The 25225-nt window shown below is 38.0% G+C and overlaps 1 protein-coding gene across 1 annotated transcript in view; it reads left to right on the plus strand.

The window, feature by feature from the left end:
• Positions 1 to 4844: 4844 nt before the first annotated feature.
• The window catches only part of scarb1 (scavenger receptor class B, member 1), a gene marked incomplete at both ends in the record, with an annotated part of 36795 nt that continues 16414 nt past the window's right edge, over positions 4845 to 25225 (plus strand). Inside the window, 13 exons of the mRNA XM_080875614.1 lie at positions 4845 to 4964; positions 6090 to 6250; positions 8230 to 8371; positions 8466 to 8669; positions 8812 to 8907; positions 9027 to 9142; positions 9240 to 9406; positions 10913 to 11031; positions 14388 to 14461; positions 14625 to 14676; positions 14815 to 14961; positions 16489 to 16539; positions 17200 to 17269. Of these exons, the coding sequence (XP_080731740.1) occupies positions 4845 to 4964; positions 6090 to 6250; positions 8230 to 8371; positions 8466 to 8669; positions 8812 to 8907; positions 9027 to 9142; positions 9240 to 9406; positions 10913 to 11031; positions 14388 to 14461; positions 14625 to 14676; positions 14815 to 14961; positions 16489 to 16539; positions 17200 to 17269 (1519 nt within the window). The remainder of the gene's footprint in view (positions 4965 to 6089; positions 6251 to 8229; positions 8372 to 8465; positions 8670 to 8811; positions 8908 to 9026; positions 9143 to 9239; positions 9407 to 10912; positions 11032 to 14387; positions 14462 to 14624; positions 14677 to 14814; positions 14962 to 16488; positions 16540 to 17199; positions 17270 to 25225) is intronic.

Below are 25225 nucleotides of genomic sequence, written 5' to 3' on the forward strand. Positions count from 1 at the left end.
GCCTGAAGGAAACCAAGCACAGCAGCATTATGCCTTGGGAATGTTTTTCAGCAGCAGGAACGATGAGGGGAAAGATGAATGCAGCAATGCATAGCATTATGCTTGATACAACTTGCTCCAGAGCGCTTGGACTAAGGCAAAGGGTTATATTCCAACAGGACAATGATCCCACATAGCCAAGATAACAAAGGAGTGGCTTTGGGACCACTCTGTGAATGTCCTTGAGTGGCCAAGCCAGATGCTAGACTTGAACCTGATTTAACATATCAGGAGAAATCTGAAAACCAGTGCCCTCCATCCAACTTGATGGAGCTTGCTTGACAAGTGCTACAAAAAAGAATGTGAGAAACTGCCCAAAAATAGGTGTGCCAAACTTGAAGCATCATACTCAAAAAATACTTGTTGCTGTAATTGCTGCCAAAGGTGCTAGCAATGAGCCTAGGCTTTGAATACTTATGTACATGTTAGGGGTGGCTGTAGCTGGTCAATCCCTGGTCGCTCCAGTCTAATATCCTTGGGCAACATACTAACCCCAAATTGCTCTCCTATGTGTTCATCAGCGTATGAATGTGTGTGTGAATGTTAGATAGAAAGAACTTATGTAGAAAACACACAGAAAAAAGAGTATTGTATGTGTAAGTACAGTGGGGCAAAAAAGTATTTAGTCAGCCACCGATTGTGCAAGTTCCCCCACCTAAAATGATGACAGAGGTCAGTAATTTGCACCAGAGGTACACGTCAACTGTGAGAGACAGAATCTGAAAAAAAAATCCATGAATTCACATGGTAGGATTTGTAAAGAATTTATTTGTAAATCAGGGTGGCAAATAAGTATTTGGTCAATAACAAAAATACAACTCAATACTTTGTAACATAACCTTTGTTGGCAATAACAGAGGTCAAACGTTTACTATAGGTCTTTACCAGGTTTGCACACACAGTAGCTGGTATTTTGGCCCATTCCTCCATGCAGATCTTCTCGAGAGCAGTGATGTTTTGGGGCTGTCGCCGAGCAACACGGACTTTCAACTCCCGCCACAGATTTTCTATGGGGTTGAGGTCTGGAGACTGGCTAGGCCACTCCAGGACTTTCAAATGCTTCTTACGGAGCCACTCCTTTGTTGCCCGGGCGGTGTGTTTTGGATCATTGTCATGTTGGAAGACCCAGCCGCGTTTCATCTTCAAAGTTCTCACTGATGGAAGGAGGTTTTGGCTCAAAATCTCACGATACATGGCCCCATTCATTCTGTCCTTAACACGGATCAGTCGTCCTGTCCCCTTGGCAGAAAAACAGCCCCATAGCATGATGTTTCCACCCCCATGCTTCACAGTAGGTATGGTGTTCTTGGGATGCAACTCAGTATTCTTCTTCCTCCAAACACGACGAGTTGAGTTTATACCAAAAAGTTCTACTTTGGTTTCATCTGACCACATGACATTCTCCCAATCCTCTGCTGTATCATCCATGTGCTCTCTGGCAAACTTCAGACGGGCCTGGACATGCACTGGCTTCAGCAGCGGAACACGTCTGGCACTGCGGGATTTGATTCCCTGCCGTTGTAGTGTGTTACTGATGGTGACCGTTGTTACTTTGGTCCCAGCTCTCTGCAGGTCATTCACCAGGTCCCCCCGTGTGGTTCTGGGATCTTTGCTCACGTTCTCATGATCATTTTGACCCCACGGGATGAGATCTTGCGTGGAGCCCCAGATCGAGGGAGATTATCAGTGGTCTTGTATGTCTTCCATTTTCTGATGATTGCTCCCACAGTTGATTTTTTCACACCAAGCTGCTTGCCTATTGTAGATTCACTCTTCCCAGTCTGGTGCAGGTCTACAATACTTTTCCTGGTGTCCTTCGAGAGCTCTTTGGTCTTGGCCATGGCGGAGTTTGGAGTCTGACTGTTTGAGGCTGTGGACAGGTGTCTTTTATACAGATGATGGGTTCAAACAGGTGCCATTCATACAGGTAACGAGTGGGGGACAGAAAAGCTTCTTACAGAAGACGTTACAGGTCTGTGAGAGCCAGAGATTTTCCATGTTTGAGGTGACCAAATACTTATTTGCCACCCTGATTTACGAATAAATTCTTTACAAATCCTACCATGTAAATTCATGGATTTTTTTTTCACATTCTGTCTCTCACAGTTGACGTGTACCTCTGGTGCAAATTACTGACCTCTGTCATCATTTTAAGTGGGGGAACTTGCACAATCGGTGGCTGACTAAATACTTTTTTGCCCCACTGTATGTATGAGGCAAGTTGCACTTTGAGTGCTCAGATGTCATAGTAAAGTAGTATATGGGAACCAGTCCATTTAACATGTTATATATTCTTTTCTTTTTAATAAAATTGCAAGAATTACAAACTTCAACTTTTTTCATTTGTCACTAGGGTAGAGTATTTTTTGCAGAATTGTGAGGTGAAATGGATTTAAACTATTTTGGAACAAGGCTGCAACATGGAAAAATGTGGAATGTGAAGTGCTGTCAATACTTTTGGGATGCACGGTATTTTTTGCATTTTTTTCCATATATTTTTTGTAGTTCTCTTAAAGTAGTGAAGATGTGCATATACAAGGAGGGGTGGGGTCTGCGGAGAATAAACTCAAGCTGTTCACTCAACTGCTATTTCCTTTGAATACATCACTACCAGTGGCTCGGCTTTAAAACACGACACACTCATTCAGCCTGTTGGCTTGCAGACTCAGAGGCAAGAGGAGCAAAACAGTGTCTTCTTTTATTATCAGACACCACTGATCATTGCTAAGAAGCAACCATGGCCATCAATAAATCCAAAGTAGCTGTTGGATTTATAGTGGCAGGCGGTCTGACTTTGATTTTTGGGGCAATTTCTGTAATTGTGGGACCAACAGTAATAAGCAACCAAGTTGTGAAGGTAAGTATTATCGTTATGTGAATACTTCAGAGTTTTATAATCAGGGTGCTCTGTTTATTTCCTGTTCCATTTTAATTTCTGTCTTTTTTCTTTTGCTTAAGCGAATATAAATTCTTGTTTTTCTTTATTTTGCATAAAGGCAAAGCTTCATCACAAAAGTTAGTTAGACTCATTCAGGTTGACATTTGCAGGTATAGCAACCATCTTATTGTATATGGAGTGTTTAAATAGCTTATCTATTATCTACAAAGAGCACTTGTCTTTGACTACATATTTATTGTGTCAGGTATTTGCATATGTAGTCTGTTTACTCCTATTAACATTTTATTTAACAAAAAAATAAAATACCAATGTTTCACCAATGATGAACCAATGATTCCAAGCATGAAGGTTGCAGACATCATGGCACTGACTTCTGATCTGTTAGCTGAATGTTCACATGTCCAGACTACAGTTATCTATTTTAGATACACATATGTGCAGGTATATGTGTATGTATATGTATACATATGTATATTTAGTGTGTACATGTGTGTGTGTCTGTGTGCGTATACATGTCTATACTTATAGATACTTATAGATATCTATTACTTACATAGCAGTAGAAGAGTTAAATTTCTTGCATATTTCCAGAACCCTCTATCCATAATCACATACTGTGTATGCTACCGTTGTATATAGTGTATCATCCTCCTTATTTTGTATTTGTTTGTATTTTATTTGTATTTTTGTATTTTTCTCCTGCTATTTGTACCTGAGCTGAGGTAGCGCACAAATTTCCCCGCCATGGGATCAATAAAGTCTTATCTTATCTTATCTTATCTTATCTTATCTTATCCTATCTTATCTTATCTTATCTTATCTTATCTTATCTTATCTTATCTAGATGCAATGATATTTCCAGTAAAACCTCTGAAAACGAAACAAAGGAGGCTCTTAAGTGTTCTTAAAAACTGCTTCAAACACGTTCTTATATCTGGACCCATGCACTGCTTTATCTAAATGAGGCAGAAATCTTTTTGGCAGGAGATTGAACCTCATGTGAGCTTTTATAGACCATCCATTCATCCATTCTCTTCCGCTTATCCAACTCAGGTCAGGGTCGGGCCTGTCCCAGCTTCCATAGGGCGAGAAGCAGGGTACACTCTGCACAGGTTGCCAGCCTAACACATAAAAACAGCATCTGGTATTCCCGTGCGGTATCCCATCCATGTGCTGTCCAGGCCCGACGCTGCTTAATATTCAGGATAAGCCATAAGCCATAGCACCCTGTTGCCTCACAGCAGGAAGGTCCTGAGTTTGGTTAATAAAAAAAATCCCCAAATGCAATACTTGATCTGAATATTAAACTTTTAAAATTAAAGTAGAATTATAGATGAAAGGTGGCAAAAATATTTTTCCTTGAAGAATATCAAATAAATCAGAATAAAAGTATGTAACCACAGACTGTCTTTGAAATTGGACTTGAATGGTACAATAATATGGTTACTTCCGGCGCCCCTCTTGTGTGGCAGCCTGTTACAGGAGCTCTGCTCATTTCTGAGCCCTTTCCTATTTTCCTCCTTTAATACTAAAGTAAATTTAAGAATACACTATGCCTACAGCATACCAAAAGCTCTTGCCACTTGGGAGATATCTTGAAAGATCGGGCAATTACTTAAGCTTTTACTTATGGCCCGATATAGAGAGCGGGAACTCCATTTCCCAGAATCCTCGGTAGGCGTGTCAAACAGCGCAAATACAGCGACAATAAAAGCAGGTCAGAACGTCATCGATTAGAGAGATGAGCGACCCGCAGAGATCTCAGAGGAATGTACGTTTAATTATAAGTTTTGTTTCATGCCGAGACTCTGGTGGAGTCATTAAGCTGACTCCGTTTATCTTTACCGACAAAAAGTGCGGACACGGACAAAACAAAGCTACGAAGACTCACTGACAGCCTGTCAATATGGCAATTAAACGACCTAAAGTTGCTATTGGATTCATAGTGGCAGGTGTGCTGATGGTGCTTTTCGGCACAATTATGTGTTTTGTGGTGCCATTAGTCATCGACGACCAAATAGTAAAGGTAAGAAACGTCCTGACACGGATAGTTAGCATGTTTTACACATGTGCTTGTATGTGCTGAGTCAAGCAAGATTCACCTTTAATCGTACCCGAGGACTTAAGTACTTCAAAGAGCCTCCAGAGTTAACCAGTAAATGATAACAGGCGCGTGCAGATAAGCTAATCAGTAAATGCATGTAGTCAGATTAAGTAACAATGCTAATAGCTCCGGAAAAACTTTCTGAGGCTTTTAAAGAGTCAAGCATGTCCAATGTTAGTAAAATGATTTGATTAACTAACTAAACTGTTATTGGTAATGTCATTTATTTCCATATTAAAAATCACAACAGGCGGAGGTTTTTCAACTTTCCTTTCACTCAATATATCCCAGTAAAACGATACAAGTAATATTATTATTTAAATAATATGCAGAACAGGAAAAAATACGTGCAAAAGTATTGCCTACTTCCTTAGTTTGCTTTATTTCTGTTGTCAGTTCACAGTGCTGCTTTTTCCCGTTAGCAGCGAACTCTTTAAGTTGTAGTTGGTTCCCTTTTGAGTTGAACTTTGTAGTTAGGGCACATGCAGACACGCTGTCATCCTACCCTGTTTGAGCTAAATATGAGGCTACAAAACATAAACATGGTGAGAAATATAGCATTTCTACATACCAGGTGTTTGAACTGTACTGCACTATCAAAGACTGGATGTATTTAATAATTTTATTTTCATTTTTCACATAGAAAAATCCAGAAAGCATAGTTACATAGTGTTTTTACTTTCTAACTAATCACTCAATGTGCTCAATTTAGTAATTGCATAAGGAGCACCACAAAGAAGTATTCTTAAAAGGAATAGATTCATATCATATTTGTAGGAACATTTGTGACTATAACAAAAACCTAAATGTAAATAATAGATTAAAATTAGAATGAAATATAATGTTGTGTAACTTTTAAGATGATGAACCACAATCTCAGGATTTGGGACCTTTTAGGTAAATAAAATAAAATAAGAAAAAAGCAATTTAAAGGTGTCCCCTTGAATTTAGTTTTTTTTTTCTCTATTAGTTTGTGAAAATGTATAAAAACCTTAATGACGAAAATGCTCATTCTTTTGCTTTTGTTTTTTTCCTCTTTCACATCAGCACACAGTAATTGATCCAAAGAATGATCTCACATACACCATGTGGAAAGACATCCCTGTGCCGTTCTTTATGTCAGTCTACTTCTTCAATGTCCTCAATCCTGCTGAGATACTGAAAGGAGAAAAGCCGATGGTGGAACAGAGAGGACCTTATGTTTACAGGTACACAATTTAACTCCTGAGGACTTGTGCTCAACCTTAACTATCAGTTAAAAACTTTAAATTGTTGGATACTTAAACTTCAATAAAGTTTGCTCCAGTAAAACTCCAAATGGACTTATTTTTTTGTAATAAAGTTAGATTCATAAAATTAATAAATTAGAAATTTTATTAATGGTATAATACTCTGTATGTCCCAGAAAGCTCCTGTTTATAAAAAATGTAAAAGAATTAAAGATCCATTTTACTGGAAGGAACTTCATTGGTAAACTGGAGCTAAGTAAATGGTCTGTATTTGTATAGCGCTTTTCTAGTCCGTAAGGACCCCAAAGCGCTTTACACATCCAGTCATCCACCCATTCACACACACATTCACACACTGGTGATGGCAAGCTACATTGTAGCCACAGCCACCCTGGGGCGCACTGACAGAGGCGAGGCTGCCGAACACTGGCGCCACCAGGCCCTCTGACCACCACCAGTAGGCAATGGGTGAAGTGTCTTGCCCAAGGACACAACGACCGAGGCTGTCCAAGCCGGGGCTCGAACCGGCAACCTTCCAATTACAAGGCGAACTTCCAACTCTTGAGCCACGATCGCCCTTAACTATGATCATGATAGCATAGTGTACGGTGGCTAGATGACGCTGGGTCGAAGGTTGTTGTACAGGTTATTATGAAACTAGACTCAGTCAGTGCTCCAGCTGTTCATGTTTTGTGCATTGTTTCTGGATTTTAAATCTTTCTAGCTATTTTGCTAATTCATGATATTGTTAATTTTGTGCATTAAGTAGACCTTGAGTGTTTTTAAAGACACCAGCAAAAGAAATGTATTATTAATGTCATTAATAGTGACTGCTTAACTTCTTTCTACAGACTTATTACTGTTCTAGGAGTTTACATCCTTTGCTACAATTTAAAAAAAAAATAAATAAATAAAAAATTTTTTGTTTTAGATTGCAACAGGATCTCTTTTACAACTTCATCTTAAATAATCAATTTTTGCTCCTTTTTGCCCTTTAAGAAACTGGTTGAGGAATCGGTGGTTCGATATTAATTGCAACTATTGCCACCTACAGATCTCGTTGAATGCCATTTATCAGTATAACAGATAACATTAAACTTAAGCCTAACCCAATTTAACCAAAACGTAATTTTTTTTTCTTCTAAACCTAGAACGTAGAAGTGAAAACTAATTTTAGAAGTAGAAGTGTAAACAATTTTAAACAAGTGTTATAAGCGTGAGCTACAATTTATATCCGTCCAAAAGGTGTTTAAGAATTAATTTTTTTTTTTTAAAATATATGGCTAAACTTGTTTTTTTTACATATTGTAATTGGACTGAAACATGCTCACTGTCATAAGTTTTGGTCATGTCCACAAGAGCATGTGTTCACCTTTTGGGATTTGAAAGGGGGGGGGGGGGGGAGAGGAAGCATTCTGGAAGGATGTGATTCTTATTTAAAGGAGAGAGGTTGCAAATGGTAGACCACTTCAGACTTTTCTATTGAAAACAACTATCAGGACATTCCAGAAATAAATTAAAATGATTTGGCTGCAACAACCTGAGACACCAGAAGAGCTTTTTATTTTTTATGGTTTGTTTTCTTTTTTGTGTCTGATGTTTTAAGGTCTGTCAATTTTTGACTTTCTCGTAAGGATAACTGAATCCATTAAACCAGGGGTCCCCAATCTCAGTCCACGAGGGCCGGTGTCCCTGCAGGTTTTAGATTTCACCCTGGGTCAACACACCTGAATCACATGATTAGTTCATTACCAGGCCTCTGGAGAACTTCAAGACATGTTGAGAAGGTAATTTATCCATTTAAATCAGCTGTGATGGATCAAGGAGACATCTAAAACCTGCAGGACACCGGCCCTCGTGGACTGAGATTGGGGACCCCTGCATTAAACCCTTAAGATGTGTGTACAGAGGTGGACTTGAAGCACAGGTTTTGAGTGGACATATTACCTTTCTTCCAGAAAGCAGTGTCAGAAGGAAAACATTACATTCCATCCCAACGGTACAGTGTCCTACAGGGAATACAGACAGTACCACTTCGAGCCCTCCATGTCTGCTGGGAACGAGTCTGATGTTGTCACAATTCCAAACATGTTGGTGTTGGTAAGACATTGTTGCCACCTCCTCACTTCTTGATTGGTTCAATAATTTCCTCAGTTTTCTGCTTTTTCACAGCCTGTGGCTTCTGTAATTTTAGGGTGCATCAGTGATGATGGAAAACTTGCCCTATGTACTGCGCCTCATGATGAGTGCAACCTTTAAAACTTTTAAAGAAGGTCCCTTCCTGACCAAGCCTGTAGGGGAGCTTATGTGGGGTTATGACAGTGGACTAGTGGATTTTCTAAATCAATACCTGCCAGGAATGATTCCCACATCAGGAAAATTTGGCCTCTTTTCAGAAGTAAGTATTAGAAATGCTTCGTTATCCTCTCTATCTGATTACTATGAGCATAATAGGTTCAGTTTAAGGAACAGATTTGTCTCTTGCATGAAATTTCTTTGAGCAGGTAAAGAAAGGTGTCTGCCTTTTATGCTTTCTTTAGTTCAACAACTCCAACACTGGCCTGTTCACAGTCTTTACTGGAAAAGATGACATTAGAAAAGTCCACAGAGTCGACTCTTGGAATGGTCTGACTGAGGTATGATGCCAGCAGATTGTGTTTTGTTGCTGTTGTTTTTTGTTTTTGTTTTTGTTTTCCTTCCCCTCACACCATTTTATTTTTCACACTGTAACTGGCCTCTTTCTCTTTGGTGATAGCTGCCATACTGGAGGACTGCTCAGTCTAACATGATCAATGGAACAGCTGGGCAGATGTGGCCTCCTTTCATGACGAAACAGAGCACTTTGCCTTTCTACAGCCCTGATGCGTGCAGGTAAAATGCTTTGCAGAATTGTACTTTTTTTTTTTTTTTTTCCCTCAGTTCTGCCTCTCCCATTATTCCTTCATATATTTACCCATTGTTTTTCCAGGTCTATGGAGCTGGTTTATCAGCGTCCTGGAGAGATGAACGGAATCCCTCTATATCGATATGTTGCACCCAAGACCCTTTTTGCCAATGGGACGGATTATGCTCCCAATGAAGGCTTCTGCCCCTGTAGACAGTCTGGACTCCTCAATGTTAGCAGTTGCCGCCACAGTGAGTAATGATGATCAGTGTAGGCGAAATAAATATTCAGTCCATCACAGCATTCCCAGAGGTTATTAGAAAGACCTACCACTACCCATTTCTTTATATTTTGAAAAAAATAAATAAAATGTGTACAATAGTTTTTGAAGTCTGGGGTGTTGAAATCCCAAATTTAGATTCATCATTCCATGAAACCTGTTGCCACTGATTTTCAGACAGCTCATGGTCCAGATGTATTTCTTAGGTCCCATGTAAGGTCTTTGCTGGATTTTCCTCCCCTATTTCATGGGGGCATGACTTTCAGATAATGATTGTCTGCTGTCGAGGTTTTTTTTTTTTTTTTTTTTTTTTTTTTTTTTTTTTTTTTTTTTTTAAAACCCTGATATTTTTTTTTTTTTCTTATTTTGTCCTCTGCCTGTCCAGTTTCCTTTATAGGAACTCACTACACTCAAGTTAGTATGCCAAGGCTTATTAACTTTTCAGTTAATACCACTTTGTGAATCACCTTGATGGCACAAAACTATGCACTGATAAAAATGCTAGACCTTTTGGAGTTTTTCATAGATTCATCTAAAGAAATTTCTGGAACAATTTATGTTATTTTTTTTATTTTTTTTCACAGGCTCTTGGTAATAAAATTCTTAAAGATAGAATTTTAAAAAGAACGCAAAAATTTATTTATTTTTGTCCACGAAAATAAAAACTGCCAGTTTTGAAACCCAAGGCAACAAGGGAAATGGCTACCAAAAACAACGCTGTGGTCCCGGAATCTGATCTAGCAGCAGGTGTATATAGTTGCCTTCACATCCACCTTCGTTGTAGCCTTTATGTCACATACTCATTATATCGCAGGACACTCAGCTGCGTTGCTATTATGATGGCCACGCACATTCGGTGGTACTCGATTGTAGTTGAAAATAGTCGATAAGAACAGGTACTAATGGAAAAGGGGCTAAAGCTAATCGTTCTGCTGTGCTTCAAAACAGTGTTACAACCATGTGAGCCGGCTTTTTCCGGTGGTTCTCAACAATTGGAGCAATTTCAAGCATTTTCATGCAAGGTTAGGCATTGCATGAAAATGCCTAAAAACCTCATAAGTTTCCAAAAATTATTGTCCCTTTGGCTAACGCTGCTGAAATATACATTTAAAATGGATTTAGGGTATTTTCACACCTATTGTTCATTTACTCTTGCCTCATATTGTAAGGTAAAGACCCCACAATAATACAAAGAAAACCCCAAAATCAACTTTTTTTTTTTTTTTTTTTCATTGCGATTGCCGTGTTCACATATTCACAAACAAACCACACCAAGTGGGAAAACAAATCAATTTCATTTAAACAGGCTAAACAACACCACAGGTGTGAAAACATCCTTAACTAAACCAATGCGATCTTAGAGACATGGCAGGGATTGCCAACAAGCCATGAGTTGTGAGTGTACTTGATAGATTATTATTTTTTTTTTTTTTCAATGGGCCAGTTGATTAATGTTGCCATTCTTTGAACATTTTAGACTCTCCAGTCTTCATCTCTCATCCTCACTTCTTTAATGCTGATCCTGTGCTGCTGGACTACGTGCAGGGTCTTAATCCCAGTGAGGAGAAGCACGGCCTCTTCATAGACATTCACCCAGTGAGTATACAGCACACACACCACAGTGTGTACAGTTGGTCATCATAATTTTGATTCAAAGCTCATAGGTTAGCAATGTTTTCTATTGATGCAGTAGTTATTTGTGGGCTTTTTTTTGTTTCTCTTTGTTCTGTTTTTTAAACGCATCTCTTCCCATTGCTTATTAGAAATGGTATATACTTAATTTATGCTTTCATGTTACTGTGAAGACTCCAACTTAAGCTGCAACTCTTTTTAAATTTGATTTTATTTTGGAACAGACCCACTTGCAAGACTCGCAAGTGAAAGTGCATTTGTGATCAATGAAAAGTGTGTAACATTTTGTAACTGGCTTATATTTAAAATGAATGTCATTAGTCTGCAATATTGTTGTAAGGATATTAGAAGTCAGCCCCATTGTCCTTGAAACCTGCTGTGATCATGAGTGTAGCTGGACTCTTGCATATCATAGACCTTCTGTTATTTGTCAAGTTTTATGGCACAGAGAGAAGCATGTAGGGTGCATTTTGACCTATAAGAGGCCATCCTGATGGCAAATTTGTGGAAGAATTTAGTTAAAGGTTGTATCGTACCATTATCACTTACATCCAACTGTTTTTGTTCTTTTCTACAATACAAGACCAAGTCTGTCACCTTCTCAGTCTTCCTCAAACACTTAAAGTTAGATTCCTTATCACATTGCAATCATTCAGTCATCACTAATGCAAAATAGCAGTGATAAAGCGGTAAGCTAAGGGGATGAGGTTTAAAGTTAATGTTTATTTTTCTGGATGGTAAAGCAATAGGAAAATTGATATGTAGTTTTATTACTGTACAGTCACGCAGTAACCTGTGTGCTACAGTACAGAAAAAGCCAATGACTGATAAGACTAAAAAGATATTCCCTGTGTAAAAATCACATGCAGCGTTTTTAGTGATAGCTGTGGTTGTGATAAGGTAATTGGAAATTTGATTATTTCTCCATGTTATCTATTGCTTCAATAAAAGAAAAAAATCTCAGTTGATACAGAAATGATTTTTGCTTCATAGATTAAACCTTACAACATTGTTCAGTCAATTCCATCAAGCCCACGTTGATATCAAGTTAATGATAAAGGGACATCAGTCGGCATGGGGTTCCATTAAGTATAGTGTTTAGTTTTTTTTTTGTTGTGACTAAGAGTGTAAGTTTTGAAAACAAGAAACGGTACTTTCTTCATCTAAAGATGAATTTATATAAGAACAAAGACATTTATAGGCCATCTTCTGGGCTAAGACTGCGGTTTACTGGTAAAGTAGATCGGGAAAGGCAATACTGCACCTGTGAAGAGTCACTCTTTACTTAAGGCCCCATGTTATTTAAGAGCAAAGATAGTGATTTGATAAACATACAAAAAGTTATTTATTAAAATATCTTAATGAAAAAACAATTAACAGTATATTGACAGGCAAAGAAGTCTGCAAGAGCTTGAAGTCTGCATTTTCACTGCTGAGTGATTCTCATGATTTGCGAGGTTTTGCTCAATTTGATGGATTCATTAGATAATTTGCATTTGTCACCATTTGCTGATGCTGATTACATTTTAATCAAAGACATAATTGAACTCTTCCTTATTAGAAAATATTGTTTTTATAATTTTGTAAGAAAATGACTTAATAGTTTACAATAAAAAAAAAAGAGCATTTAATAAAACTAACTCTAAAGCATGTTTTCACTTTAAAAAAGTATGTTTTTCTTTTTTATTACTGATGAGAGATTTTTGCAAATCAGATTTGTATTTCATTCATTATGAAAAGATGTACACATTTTTACATTTGAAGTCATTTCCGCATTAAGTTATTATAATCAACTTTTAAAAATTGCATTGCCTTTAACCTTTATTGCTAATGTTAAATGTTGAGTTTGCTAAAACACCACCACTGGTACAGTTTGTTCTTGAATTCCTAATACAGTCTTTTTTCTATAACGGTCATTAAGATAAGGTAATTGGAAATTGGGCTATTCCTGTATAACTGCTGTTGTTTGTCAGTTAAAGGGTTATTAAAAACGTTCTATGATGCCAATAAAAAGTCAGTATTGATAGTGAAAGAGTTTTTACTGTCCGGATAAAAGCTCACAAGATGTTCAGTGGATTTCAGCAGGGCAACATTCACACTTAAGTTAATAATTAAGAAACATCAGATGGCTTGGGATTTTTATGGCTCTATCATACGATAGAGCCAAGTATCCTGACTCTTGAACATGGCACTGAGGACACTGGTTTTATCTCTTAGTTTTCTTCTCTTTCTCTCAGAGCCAGAAATTTGAATCTTTTTGGTACATTTAGTTTGTGCTGACATGAAATATCAAGGAAATGATAGGGAACTCGTGTGTGGTATTTTTACCAAAGTAATGTTACATGAGACACATGACTTGACTTGACACTATAACTTGAGCATTACAATAAAATGTATGGCACTCATTTCTGTCATACATGTATATTATGCACATTTTTCTTTTAGATCTTCTGTTCTGTTTTGGCTCTGCCAACAGCTGCATTCCTATTGTCTATCCTCAGCTGTCGTCTTTCTCCTGCCTTCAGCCCATATTAACTTTTTATCAGAGCCACATGTCTGGAAGTGAACTTTGTAGTTTGTTTTATGGACACATTGAGCTAAAATCTCTTGGAAAAAAATGTCAATAAAAGATGAGAGAATTGTGTACAGCAGTAGATTAAAATATTTTAAAAGTTTAGCTAACTCACAAAATGTAATAGAAAAGCTGGACCATATTTATTTATTTATTTTGCTTTTCAAAGCTGATTCGCTACAAATCACTGCAATCTGTCAGCTGTGCTGTTGAGCTAATTGTATTACACTTCTTTTAGTGAGGAGACTTTTTTCAGTGTGTATAGAACTATGGATTTTTTTTAAAGTGTAGCAGACATGTTTTCTCCTTTCAAGCACGTCTTTTCATGTAGAGTAAAGCAAGTCTGTGCCCAGGCTACAGGTAATTTCCTGTGGGTTCAAAAAGTAAATGGTTGCTTTCAGCTTCAGGTTACTATGCAAAATGTCCTGTACTGGAAATGGCTTGTAGGCTCACCCACATTGAGTTCGGCAAAGCTTTTAAAGTTAAAATCACTTGAGGCCATTTTGTAGAGATAAAAAAATAAATAATATGAAGCTAAAAGTGAACAGCAGTTATGTGCATCCTCCCTCAGATGAACCAGTCAAACAGAACATTTCCTCCTTGAGTTTATTGTTAAAATTATGTGACCATATCTTTAATTGCTACCTGGAGATTTGCATGTTCCAGCACATTTATGGTGTTTGAGGTATAATTCCCTCCTTTTTTATTCCCAGTGTGAGATCTGTATATTTTTGTTGTCTTTTTGCAGCAAACGGGTGTCCCTCTGAATGTGTCCATCCGCCTGCAGCTCAACCTCTACATGAAAAAAGTCTCAGGAATTACGTAAAGAACTATTCCCTTAACTACTATCATGCCAGAGACATTGTCATGTATTGTTTTATATGTTGTGATCATTAAATATGAAAGGGTCTTGGATATTTCCTGCCTTTCTTACCATTTGCTATGTAACCTTGGAGTGTAAAGTTGAATGTCCTTGTCCTTCTAGTGAAACTGGAAAGATTTCTGATGTGGTGATGCCTATGATCTGGTTTGAGGAGGTGAGTTATTAATGATATAGATGATGTAGTGTCTTTACATCTATTCTTCTGCAATTTTTTTGCACAAACAGATTAAAATTCTACAGAATGGTTCTGTGTGGATTAAAATGTTGTAAGTGTTTTATTTATCCTCTTCAGAACGGATATATTGATGGCCCAATCGTCAATACGTTCCGTACAAACTTGGTTGTTCTACCTACTGTTTTGGAATACCTACAGTACATCCTCATAGGGCTTGGTCTGGCAACCATCATCATCGCTGCTGTAGTGTATCGCAAAGTGAAGGTAAAGCTGCCACACAGGATTCAGGCCAGCATGTTATCTTGTTTAACTGCACGTTGCATTTTGGGGTTTTTTTCTTCCCTACACCAATGAAAGAAAAGGAGTAGGGAAGCATGCCCTGAAGCTGCTCTCATTGAGTTTCAGGATTAAAATTTGTAAATTAGTCAATAAGTAAATAAACAGAGAAAAAGGTAAATTGGTAGTAATTAATAAAGTATCTCGATCAGTTGCACTCACTTCTGCTCCTTTCCTTGCATTCATGTGACAGAATCATTAACTTGGTATCTAACCCCCCCCTCCCCCGCGCGCCCCGACTGACTCGACATCGGGTCATGTTACTGTGGTAACCTCCATCACATTATTAGTATTACGGTCTGTTGATCTTCAAACTAATGCCATGCAAAATATCCGCTATGGCTTAATTAGGTGTGGCACAGTAAACGGTAGTGCTTGTCAGTAAGTAAGTAAATTTTTTTTTATATATAGCACATTTCTAGATAAAAGATCACAAAGTGCTTCACAAGGTATAAAGCAAACAGTCAAAAGTTTAAAAAAAAATGCAATTTTAAAAAGATGTGTTTTTAGCTGTTTTTTAAAAGTAATCACTGAGTCTGCAGATCTTAAGTTCTGAGGAAGAGAATTCCACAGTCTGGCGGCCACAGTAGCAAAAGCTCTATCACCCTTTGTTTTCAGTCTTGTATACTGCATAACAAGTAGGCCCTGATCACAAGACCTCAGGGACCCACTAGGGGCCATAGGGCTGTAAAAGTTCAATGATGTACGCTGGTGCTTGTTCTTGAAGAGCCTTAAATGTCAGAACCAGAATCTTAAAATGGACTCTGAATTCAACGGGGAGCCAGTGCAGCTGTATAAGCAATGGTGTTACATGAGAGTATTTCGATGTTTTTGTCAGAAGCCTTGCTGCAGCATTTTGGACAATCTGCAGACGCTCCAGGGAACTCTTGTTTAGACATGTAAACAGTGAATTACAGTAGTCCAATCGTGATGAAAGCATAAGGAAAAAAGTCTTGTTGAGTCATCATGTTATATTGTCTTGTTTTTTTTTTTAATAACAAAAGCAAAAACAAGTAGTTTTTGGATTTGATCGCACATGAAAAGGTAGGTATTGTATTGCCAGATATAAAGCTGCAGCCATTTATACTAAGCTAATATTTATTTTTTGCTTGCCAATTAAATGTAGACATGGCAGTGTTATCTTACTATTCAACTGTCAGTATAAATTATCATTAATGGCAAGCCCCCCCCAATTTCTTCATATATTGTATGTAAGTATTTATTTCTTATTTTACATTTAACAGTTTAGATAATTGTTTTCCCATTTTGTTAAGGTATGAAAATTGTCACTAGGCTTATGAGAGTCAAGAAGGTAGTAGCAACACTGGCCCCAAAACTTTTGTTTGAGCCAAAGTGTACTTACTGAGAAGTTATTAAGTGAGTAGTGGCAGCTGTTAATATCAAACTTAATTTTTTATGTTGTTGTTGTTAATTAATTTTTTATTTATTTTGCAGCGGTCTAACTTAAATGTTTCACTGAGCTCCACATTTATCAAGAATGTTGGGGTGTGTAAAACCTTTCACTCATTCAAACCTAAATTGTTTTGCCAGATCAAATGATTATTTGATTTAAACTGTAGTAACTGAATTCATTTTTTGGAGTTTTTAAAGACTGATTAGAGTGGAGGGGAAAATGTGTGGTTTATATCCTGAAATTGGAGAGATTTCCTGCTTTCAGGTTTTTGTTATTAGCATGAAAGTACACACTGAATATAATGGTGTTAACAATCCAAATTTCTTGAAACATTATTGGTTTGAGGTTCTCTGATACGAATACTATGGTTTTGATTTTACAACCTACTTTTTTTTACTTGGATCTTGAAAAAAATCTTTGCATTTGATAGTTTTTATTAAATTATTATTATTTATAATTCAATGCTACATAAAATTAGAATGATAATCTTCCATGTAAACAAGCTGACAGTGTCCATTTTCATAAGTATCATTTTAAAAAGACTAACGTAACCAACTGCATGTCCCTTTGATTAATTGCATGGAAATCAAATTATCACCTCAAATGACTCCCTGCATGAATCCTTACACAATCTCTAGCAGTCTAATATGAAAAACCCAAATGACTATCAAAATCCCGTTAGCAACCTTCTCTATTTCAATTTTCGGATTGGCTGATTTTTTTTTTTTTAAGGCAATTTGATCATCTTTTAGGCAGCCGAGAAAGAGCCAGTAAAAGGCTCACATGGCCTTGAAACAAAGAAGAAAAGTATCAGTACTTCAGGTGGGTGCACACATGCAGGTGAACACATGTACCCTATAAGAGTATTGTTCATTTATGTTCAGAGTTTTTTAAAACCTAGAACACCTTGGCAATAAAAGCACATTTTCTACCTAGACTGAAAAGTTAACTCAAACTATTGTTTTCGACTGAGAGTATTTAGCCGTCCAGTTCAACCATGACAATATGGATGAACAACCACCTTTTTGGGCTTTTACTGCATTCTGATCAGTAAAATACTTCCTGGGTCTAGTTTAAGGAATGATTGTTTGTTTTTAAACCAGGTTTGCTATCAATGTAACCATTTTGTCTCTTACTAACTACAGATGTAAAGAAACCTGTGTGTGTCTTTGTACTTGTTTTAAGCATGTTCATGCGGACCAAAATTTGGCATGTCATTAAACTCTTTAAAGCTCTTTTTTTGGAAGAGGGAACACACATCCTCCTCACAGAGCTTTAGTAAGTAACGGGTCAGAGGAGAGAGGTGTGAGGGCTGCAGGTAGTCTTTTTGTGCAGGTATGAGCAGATGGGAGGTGTGAATGGTTGTCTTTGAAATTTGCAGTAGAAGGTGTTAAGGTCATCAGGAAGCTGGGGATGGTAAATGGACATATTCTTAGGCTACGTCCACACTAGCCCGGATAGATTTGAAAACGGCGTTTTCGTCTGAAAATGCTCCTCGTCCACACTAGCGTTTCAGTTGTTTTCACAGAGTTGTGCGTCCACATTGAAACGGCCGAAAACGCTTACATCCCAGTCCTGCGCAAAAGTGAGTGAGATTTAAAGGATTGGAAAAAAAAAAAGCTATCTGGAGCATGTACAAACTGATATTAATCTTTTTTTAGGGCTGTCAAAAGTGAGAGCAATCAAAACAACTGCTGTATAATGCCCTCCGCTATGTTTAATTGGTCACATGACTAAAATGCGTCATCCTTTTAGAAAGTCTGCATTTTCGAGCGTCCACACTGTGACGGGATAGCTCCATTTTGAAATGTATGCGTTTTCAAGAGTTTCTAAAACGCTGCGTTTTTCCTTGAGGAAAACGCCGTCTCAGTGTGGACGGAAGCCAAAACTGAGAGAAAACTATGCGTTTTCAAACGAAAATGCATTAGTGTGGACGTAGCCTTATGTAGCACTTTTCTACTCTCCAGGAGTATTCAAAGTGCTCTATACACACCCATTCACACAAGCACTGTTATCTATACTTTCAGTGCTTTCTAACTGTCATTCATGGATGCATTGGAGAGCAAGTCGGGGTTAGTATCTTGCCCAAAGATATTTGGCATGCAAACTGGGGGAGCCAGGGGTCGAACCAACCTTCCAACCAGCAGCTGACCTGCTCTACCTCCTACAGACAGCTGCAGCCACAGGGGGTGGCTGTAGCGGTCTGTCCCAAACTGGGGGCACAGATTTTTCTTAAGCAGAAAACTTATTGGAAGCAACTTGTGGTAAACAGAGATCGTAGAAAGTGAATGATGTTCAATGACTTAAAGCGACTACAGGTGAAATTTATGCTGGAGAAACTACCAATAAGAGCAAAGGATACTACTGATTGACATATGACCTGCTTGTAAATTCATTAAAGGGTCAGATAGGCAGCTTGACCCTGGAAACTCTGCAAGCTACCAGGTGGCAGATTCAAAGTAATCTGTAATTAGTGAATCTAGTGTGTGCAGGGATATGGAGTTCCTACCAGTGTTTGTTCAGGTACATGGCACAATGTTATGGAGCATAAAGGTATTTATTGGCATTTTTGATGTGTTTTATGTCTTCATTTGTGTTTTATTATAGTGTTACAGTGACTTTAATGAAAGTGAAAGGAATAAAAATCAAGTATTTATATTATGTTTTTCCCAACATTACTTATTTGAATCTTTTCCTGGAATTTTTGATTAGGAAAATGCAAAATGTGACCACACTTAGTTTCATTAACACTGTTTTATTTCCCAGTACTAGTACTATTATATTGATGTTTGACCTTATCCAATTTGCAAAATAATAATCCACATCACTGTAGCCGCAGCTACAGTGATGTGGATTATTTTGCATTATATTATAGAATATATTTCTTGTTTCCTCAGAATATCTCAGTGTGCTTGTCCCAAGCTAGAGGAGGTGGCAAGGGAGAGGAGAGCTGGATAGATGGCAGTGTGTTTGTCAGACGGGGTTTTAACCCTTTGCAGTTGCAGTGGTTACTCTTTTCATATTACTGCTGCCTTGGACTATCCAGAAGAGTCTAAGCAGTCATTTATTGCCCAGTTATTGGGGCTGAATGTATACAGTGTCTGCTCAAATGCCACTGGATATTATATGGAGTTTTTTTTTTTTTTTCTTCATCCAACCAATTGACGAAATTGTTGATAAATCAAACTTCTAACCTTTTCAGGTTGGCCATGACTAGACCACAGGGTGATTTTATTATTCAACTAATAACCTTTTTTTTATTTTGTTCCTAACACAGAGTAATCAACCTGACCACAGCAACCTATCGGATGGAATCAAATGTAGTTCAGCTGAAGAGAGGGACTCTCTGCTACAAGATGACATGAACTGAATGATGCGCAAATAAGCCCATCCAGCTGTTGTTGTGGACTTACCAGCATCCTCAAAGTATAATTTAACTGAAACACTGTCACAAGTGGTTTTGCAATTGTGTGTATTTATATACATATTAAGAAGTAAAGCAATAATGTAATCTTTTCATATAGAATAAGATTTATGGAACTCTATAACTCAGTATGTGTTTATGTTCTGGCTGCATGAGTTGAAACTGTTTTGTCTCTCAAGACAGAACAAGAGAAGATTTGGAAACCACCTTTTTTTTTTTTTTTTTTTTTTTTTTTTTTCCCCCTTTAGTTCAAATCTTCCAAACAACAACAAATAGGCTATTCTTTCCAGTTGCCAGTCTAAACCCATTGAGCCTGTTATGATCATCACATTTGAAATGGAACAATTTATAATTTCATAATTTTATGCTTCAGCAGTAATTACTGTGGTGATTATTTATATGGTAACTTGAAAGAAATGTTTTGGTGAGTTAAAAAAACAAAATAGAACCATCCAACATAACGGTCTTACCTTTGCCATGAAAGCATTTATCTGCATTAAGTTTTACATGCACTGAGGATTATAGAGAGATGTTGGAACTACTTGTCGAGGCTCAAGCTGTCAAACGTCTGACCACCTGTGAGTCAAGCAGAGCTGATGCACTCCTGTTTCTGTATCACTGTATTCTGTAAAGCTGTATTTCTTGAAATGTATGAGGATAATGCAGTTTGGTGCAAAGCACCTTCTTAAAAAAAGTTAATAAATTAAAAGAAACATGGTGGTTAAGTATAAATGTGTCCCTGTTGTCATTATGTGGTGTGTTTTTGTTTTTCATATTTGAATTCCAGCTCTTTTTTTTTTTTTTTTTTTTAATTTATTTTTTGGATAGGTTATCTACAGTGGGGCAAAAAATTATTTAGTCAGCCACCGATTGTGCAAGTTCCCCCACTTAAAATGATGACAGAGGTCAGTAATTTGCACCAGAGGTACACTTCAACTGTGAGAGACAGAATGTGGGAAAAAAAAAATCCATGAATTCATATGGTAGGATTTTCTTCACAGTAGGTATGGTGTTCTTGGGATGCAACTCAGTATTCTTCTTCCTCCAAACACGACGAGTTGAGTTTATACCAAAAAGTTCTACTTTGGTTTCATCTGACCACATGACATTCTCCCAATCCTCTGCTGTATCATCCATGTGCTCTCTGGCAAACTTCAGACGGGCCTGGACATGCACTGGCTTCAGCAGCGGAACACGTCTGGCACTGCGGGATTTGATTCCCTGCCGTTGTAGTGTGTTACTGATGGTGACCTTTGTTACTTTGGTCCCAGCTCTCTGCAGGTCATTCACCAGGTCCCCCCGTGTGGTTCTGGGATCTTTGCTCACCGTTCTCATGATCATTTTGACCCCACGGGATGAGATCTTGCGTGGAGCCCCAGATCGAGGGAGATTATCAGTGGTCTTGTATGTCTTCCACTTTCTGATTGCTCCCACAGTTGATTTTTTTCACACCAAGCTGCTTGCCTATTGTAGATTCACTCTTCCCAGTCTGGTGCAGGTCTACAATACTTTTCCTGGTGTCCTTCGAAAGCTCTTTGGTCTTGGCCATGGCGGAGTTTGGAGTCTGACTGTTTGAGGCTGTGGACAGGTGTCTTTTATACAGATGATGAGTTCAAACAGGTGCCATTCATACAGGTAACGAGTGGGGGACAGAAAAGCTTCTTACAGAAGACGTTACAGGTCTGTGAGAGCCAGAGATTTTCCTTGTTTGAGGTGACCAAATACTTATTTTCCACCCTAATTTACGAATAAATTCTTTACAAATCCTACCATGTGAATTCATGGATTTTTTTTTCACATTCTGTCTCTCACAGTTGAAGTGTACCTCTGGTGCAAATTACTGACCTCTGTCATCATTTTAAGTGGGGGAACTTGCACAATCGGTGGCTGACTAAATACTTTTTTGCCCCACTGTATGCTACATGTTGCATGCAAATAGAAAACATTGCCTGAAAAACTCTTAATTTGTCTGCTCCGAATCGCTCTGTTGTGACAGACCAGGTACACAAAGACAGAGCAACAGAAACAATAGGCCCAAAGGTCAGTGATAGCAGTTCTCCAAGAAACCAGTAAAGATTTGGGAATCTGGCTTGTAGTGGTGGACAAGTCAGGACTACCAGGTCCCTATACTATGAAGCAGAGGTGGGACCAAGTCATTGTTTTGCAAGTCTCAAGTAAGTCTCAAGTCTTTATCCTCAAGTCTCAAGTCAAGTCTCAAGTAATGTCAGGCAAGTCAGAGTCGAGTCTCAAGTCACTGGTGTAAAAGTCCGAGTCAAGTCACAAGTCTGAAATTTTGAATTTCAAGTCCTTTCAAGTCTTTAAAAAAAAAAAAAAAAAAAAAAGTATGTTGCAGTTATGCTAAATGTAAATATTAGACCATGTAATTTTTAAATCTGTGTTTTTCTCAACACATGACAAAATAGTGAACTTAGAAAATATACACAAATTGTGAAATTGCACCTCTTTAAAATGCAGCTCAATTAAACCTAGCTCCAAGAATAATTTTCACCGACAGTTCTGAGATAAGCTGCATGTTATTCTTGGATGCGGTTGTAGGACCGGTGTTGTGCCAAAAAGTGATTGTCTGCCAAAAACTGATTTCCGGTATTTGCCAAAAAGCGATTGCTCATATTTAAAGTGCTATAAGTAACTTGTTGGGCTATAATATGTTAAACATATGTCAAATGCATCTCTTATGGATGACATAAAGTCATCTTGAGCCACAAACAACATTCGTGTAGCAAGATACAAGCCGCAATCAGTTTTTGGCAGCGACTTTTATATAACCTTTATTTATGCAGTAAAAAAAATCTCATTAACATTAAAAATGTATTTTGTAAGAGTAAGTTGCCCAACAGGACAGCAGAAATGGCAGCAAATATTACAATAGTTCTGTAAAAATATTTTAAGTGGGGATAAAGGACCGGATTGGTTATAAATGTAAGTACAAGTTGTAAAGATACTTAAAAAACAGATAATTTTTAAATTCTTTGTATCCCCTGTTCACCGAAGTCTATTTACGAACATACGTAAAGATATTACACATAAAAAATACACAGAAACACTGGAAATCAGTTTTTTGGCAGACAATCACTTTTTGGCACAACACCGGCTTTAAAATCGCATGACAAAAATATCATATACATTAAAAAAACTGCATCACCAACGTAGCCTGGACAACATTTGCTAGTTAGATGAAGTCAGCTATCTCATCGTAGCATATTTATATGCATATTTATAATTATACGGTTCTTGTGAGTGCATACACTCGTGAAGTTTAGTAACTTCCGGTCACTGCAACAAGCCCAGGTACAGTTTACCGACGGATGGGTACAGGACCTTGAAATGCACCGTGTAGAAAGTAAAGACCATCGTACGTATCATAAGTTTACCAGTCTCACAAATCGTCGTCATAAATACACAATCGTTAACCGTTTATTAATAGGACCTTTGAGCTTAACGGTAATTAATTAGTAGTGGAAATAATTTCTGGTACGCCTTACAGAAATGTAGCAGTGACAATAATATTGTATGCTGTAATCGCACTGGACAATTAGTGATACAAAACAACTGTTTTATTCTGTGAATAAAAGTATATGTTTTTATCAGTGTACCATAATAACAGAAGCGAAACACAATATTGTGTCAGGACAATTCACTATTTATGCACAATAAATAAAGGAGCATAGCGCGACAATTTCTGTTCAGCGCCAGACTTACTTGTAACCTATATCACCAATTATGTTAAGAAAAATGACGCATTAACTACAACAGCAGACTGACCTTTGTGTAAATGCTTGGAGCAGACTAACCTGTGAGCTGGAGTGTTCTGGGACGTTATATTTGATCTTTGAATGGCTGCAATCCAGTCGCGTCTTTGTTACTTCGGAAACATGGCTCGAACAATTTCTCTTCAACGACGTAATCCGATAACAACCGATCTCTTTACCCGTCGGCTTCCCGTGGCTGTCATGCGACCGGCTATTGTAGTTAATAATACAACAGCTTCTTGACATTTTTGTGTTTCTTTTTATCGCTGTGTGACTGATTTTAATTGAAAGCCTGCGTGCGCTAGTACCGCTTGCCACGAGTTCCCAGAATCCTTTGCGGTTCTACCCGTGAATGACGTCACATTTTCAATCTCTATATAATATGCATGTTAAATTTTATATTTGGGGTAAAATATCAAGTCTTTTCAAGTAAACCGGTTCAAGTCCAATTCAAGTCCCAAGTCATTGGTGTAAAAGTCCAAGTCAAGTCACAAGTCTTAGAACATTTTTTCAAGTCAAGTCTAAAGTCATAAAATTAATGACTCGAGTCTGACTCGAGTCCAAGTCATGTGACTCGAGTCCACACCTCTGCTATGAAGCTCATGCAACACATCCAGGTTATCTTTCTGTTATCTGAATTTATTTCCCCTAACATTGTTGATTGGAATAAACGGTCACATGAAGCTGATTATCAAGTTGGTAAGTTAACCAAGGATTTTCCTGGCATGTTCCCCAAACAAGGGTGGTGTTGGCAGCATCGGACCAATCTACAAGAGAGATATTTTATGAATCATATGACTCTTCTTCCACAGGAAAGGACTGCTGCTACCTGTACGAGTGTGACTATTTAGACTTGAGTTTGTTTTAGAATTTAGATTTTATTATATTTATCCCCATTTATTGTTGTGATTTATTATTGCCTTTTTACTGCTCTTTTTAAACGTTTTCATTTGTACTGACTATTGCACTGTAGAGGCTGGTGAGAAACAGTATTTCATTTCAGTCTGTCATTTCGTATGGTATTACCCAAACTTCTTGAAGTTGAAGGAAATGGTTTCAGTGACACCTACAACAGAAACATTATCTAGACTGCATGAAAAGAAACACACCTACCTGTTCCTTAAGTTAGGGCAATGAGGGTCCTGGCAGTCCCTGCATCTGTCCTGGTCCCTAGGGTATCTAAGCCTGCACCTGTAGCCACTGACAGAGGGAGGGCAGATAGGGTCCCTATTCTCATGCCATTTCACTGGGAGGGGGTGACCAAGGTCTTTCTAGCTACTTGCATTCTAATATCATAGCTTTTTCCAAGATGAGTATGGCTAGGACCCAGCTTAGCCCCACTCCTGTACCTATTCCAAGGGCAAGGGTGGTTGAGTTCCAGCTCACTTTTGCCTTTTCCTAGAGTGAGGAGGGTTAAGACCCAGCTTAATCCCAAGCCCATACCAACTCCAAAGGTGGGCCAAGTAAGATCTGGCTTAAAGTTACCTGATTCCAGAGTGAGGACAGCTAAGATCCAGTCTTCCTCAGCACCCACATCTATTCAGTGAGGAAGACTAGACCCTAACAACAGCCCCAACTGACAGA

The sequence above is a fragment of the Rhamphochromis sp. 'chilingali' genome (assembly GCF_963969265.1).
Source record: "Rhamphochromis sp. 'chilingali' genome assembly, chromosome: 2".
NCBI lineage: Eukaryota > Metazoa > Chordata > Actinopteri > Cichliformes > Cichlidae > Rhamphochromis > Rhamphochromis sp. 'chilingali'.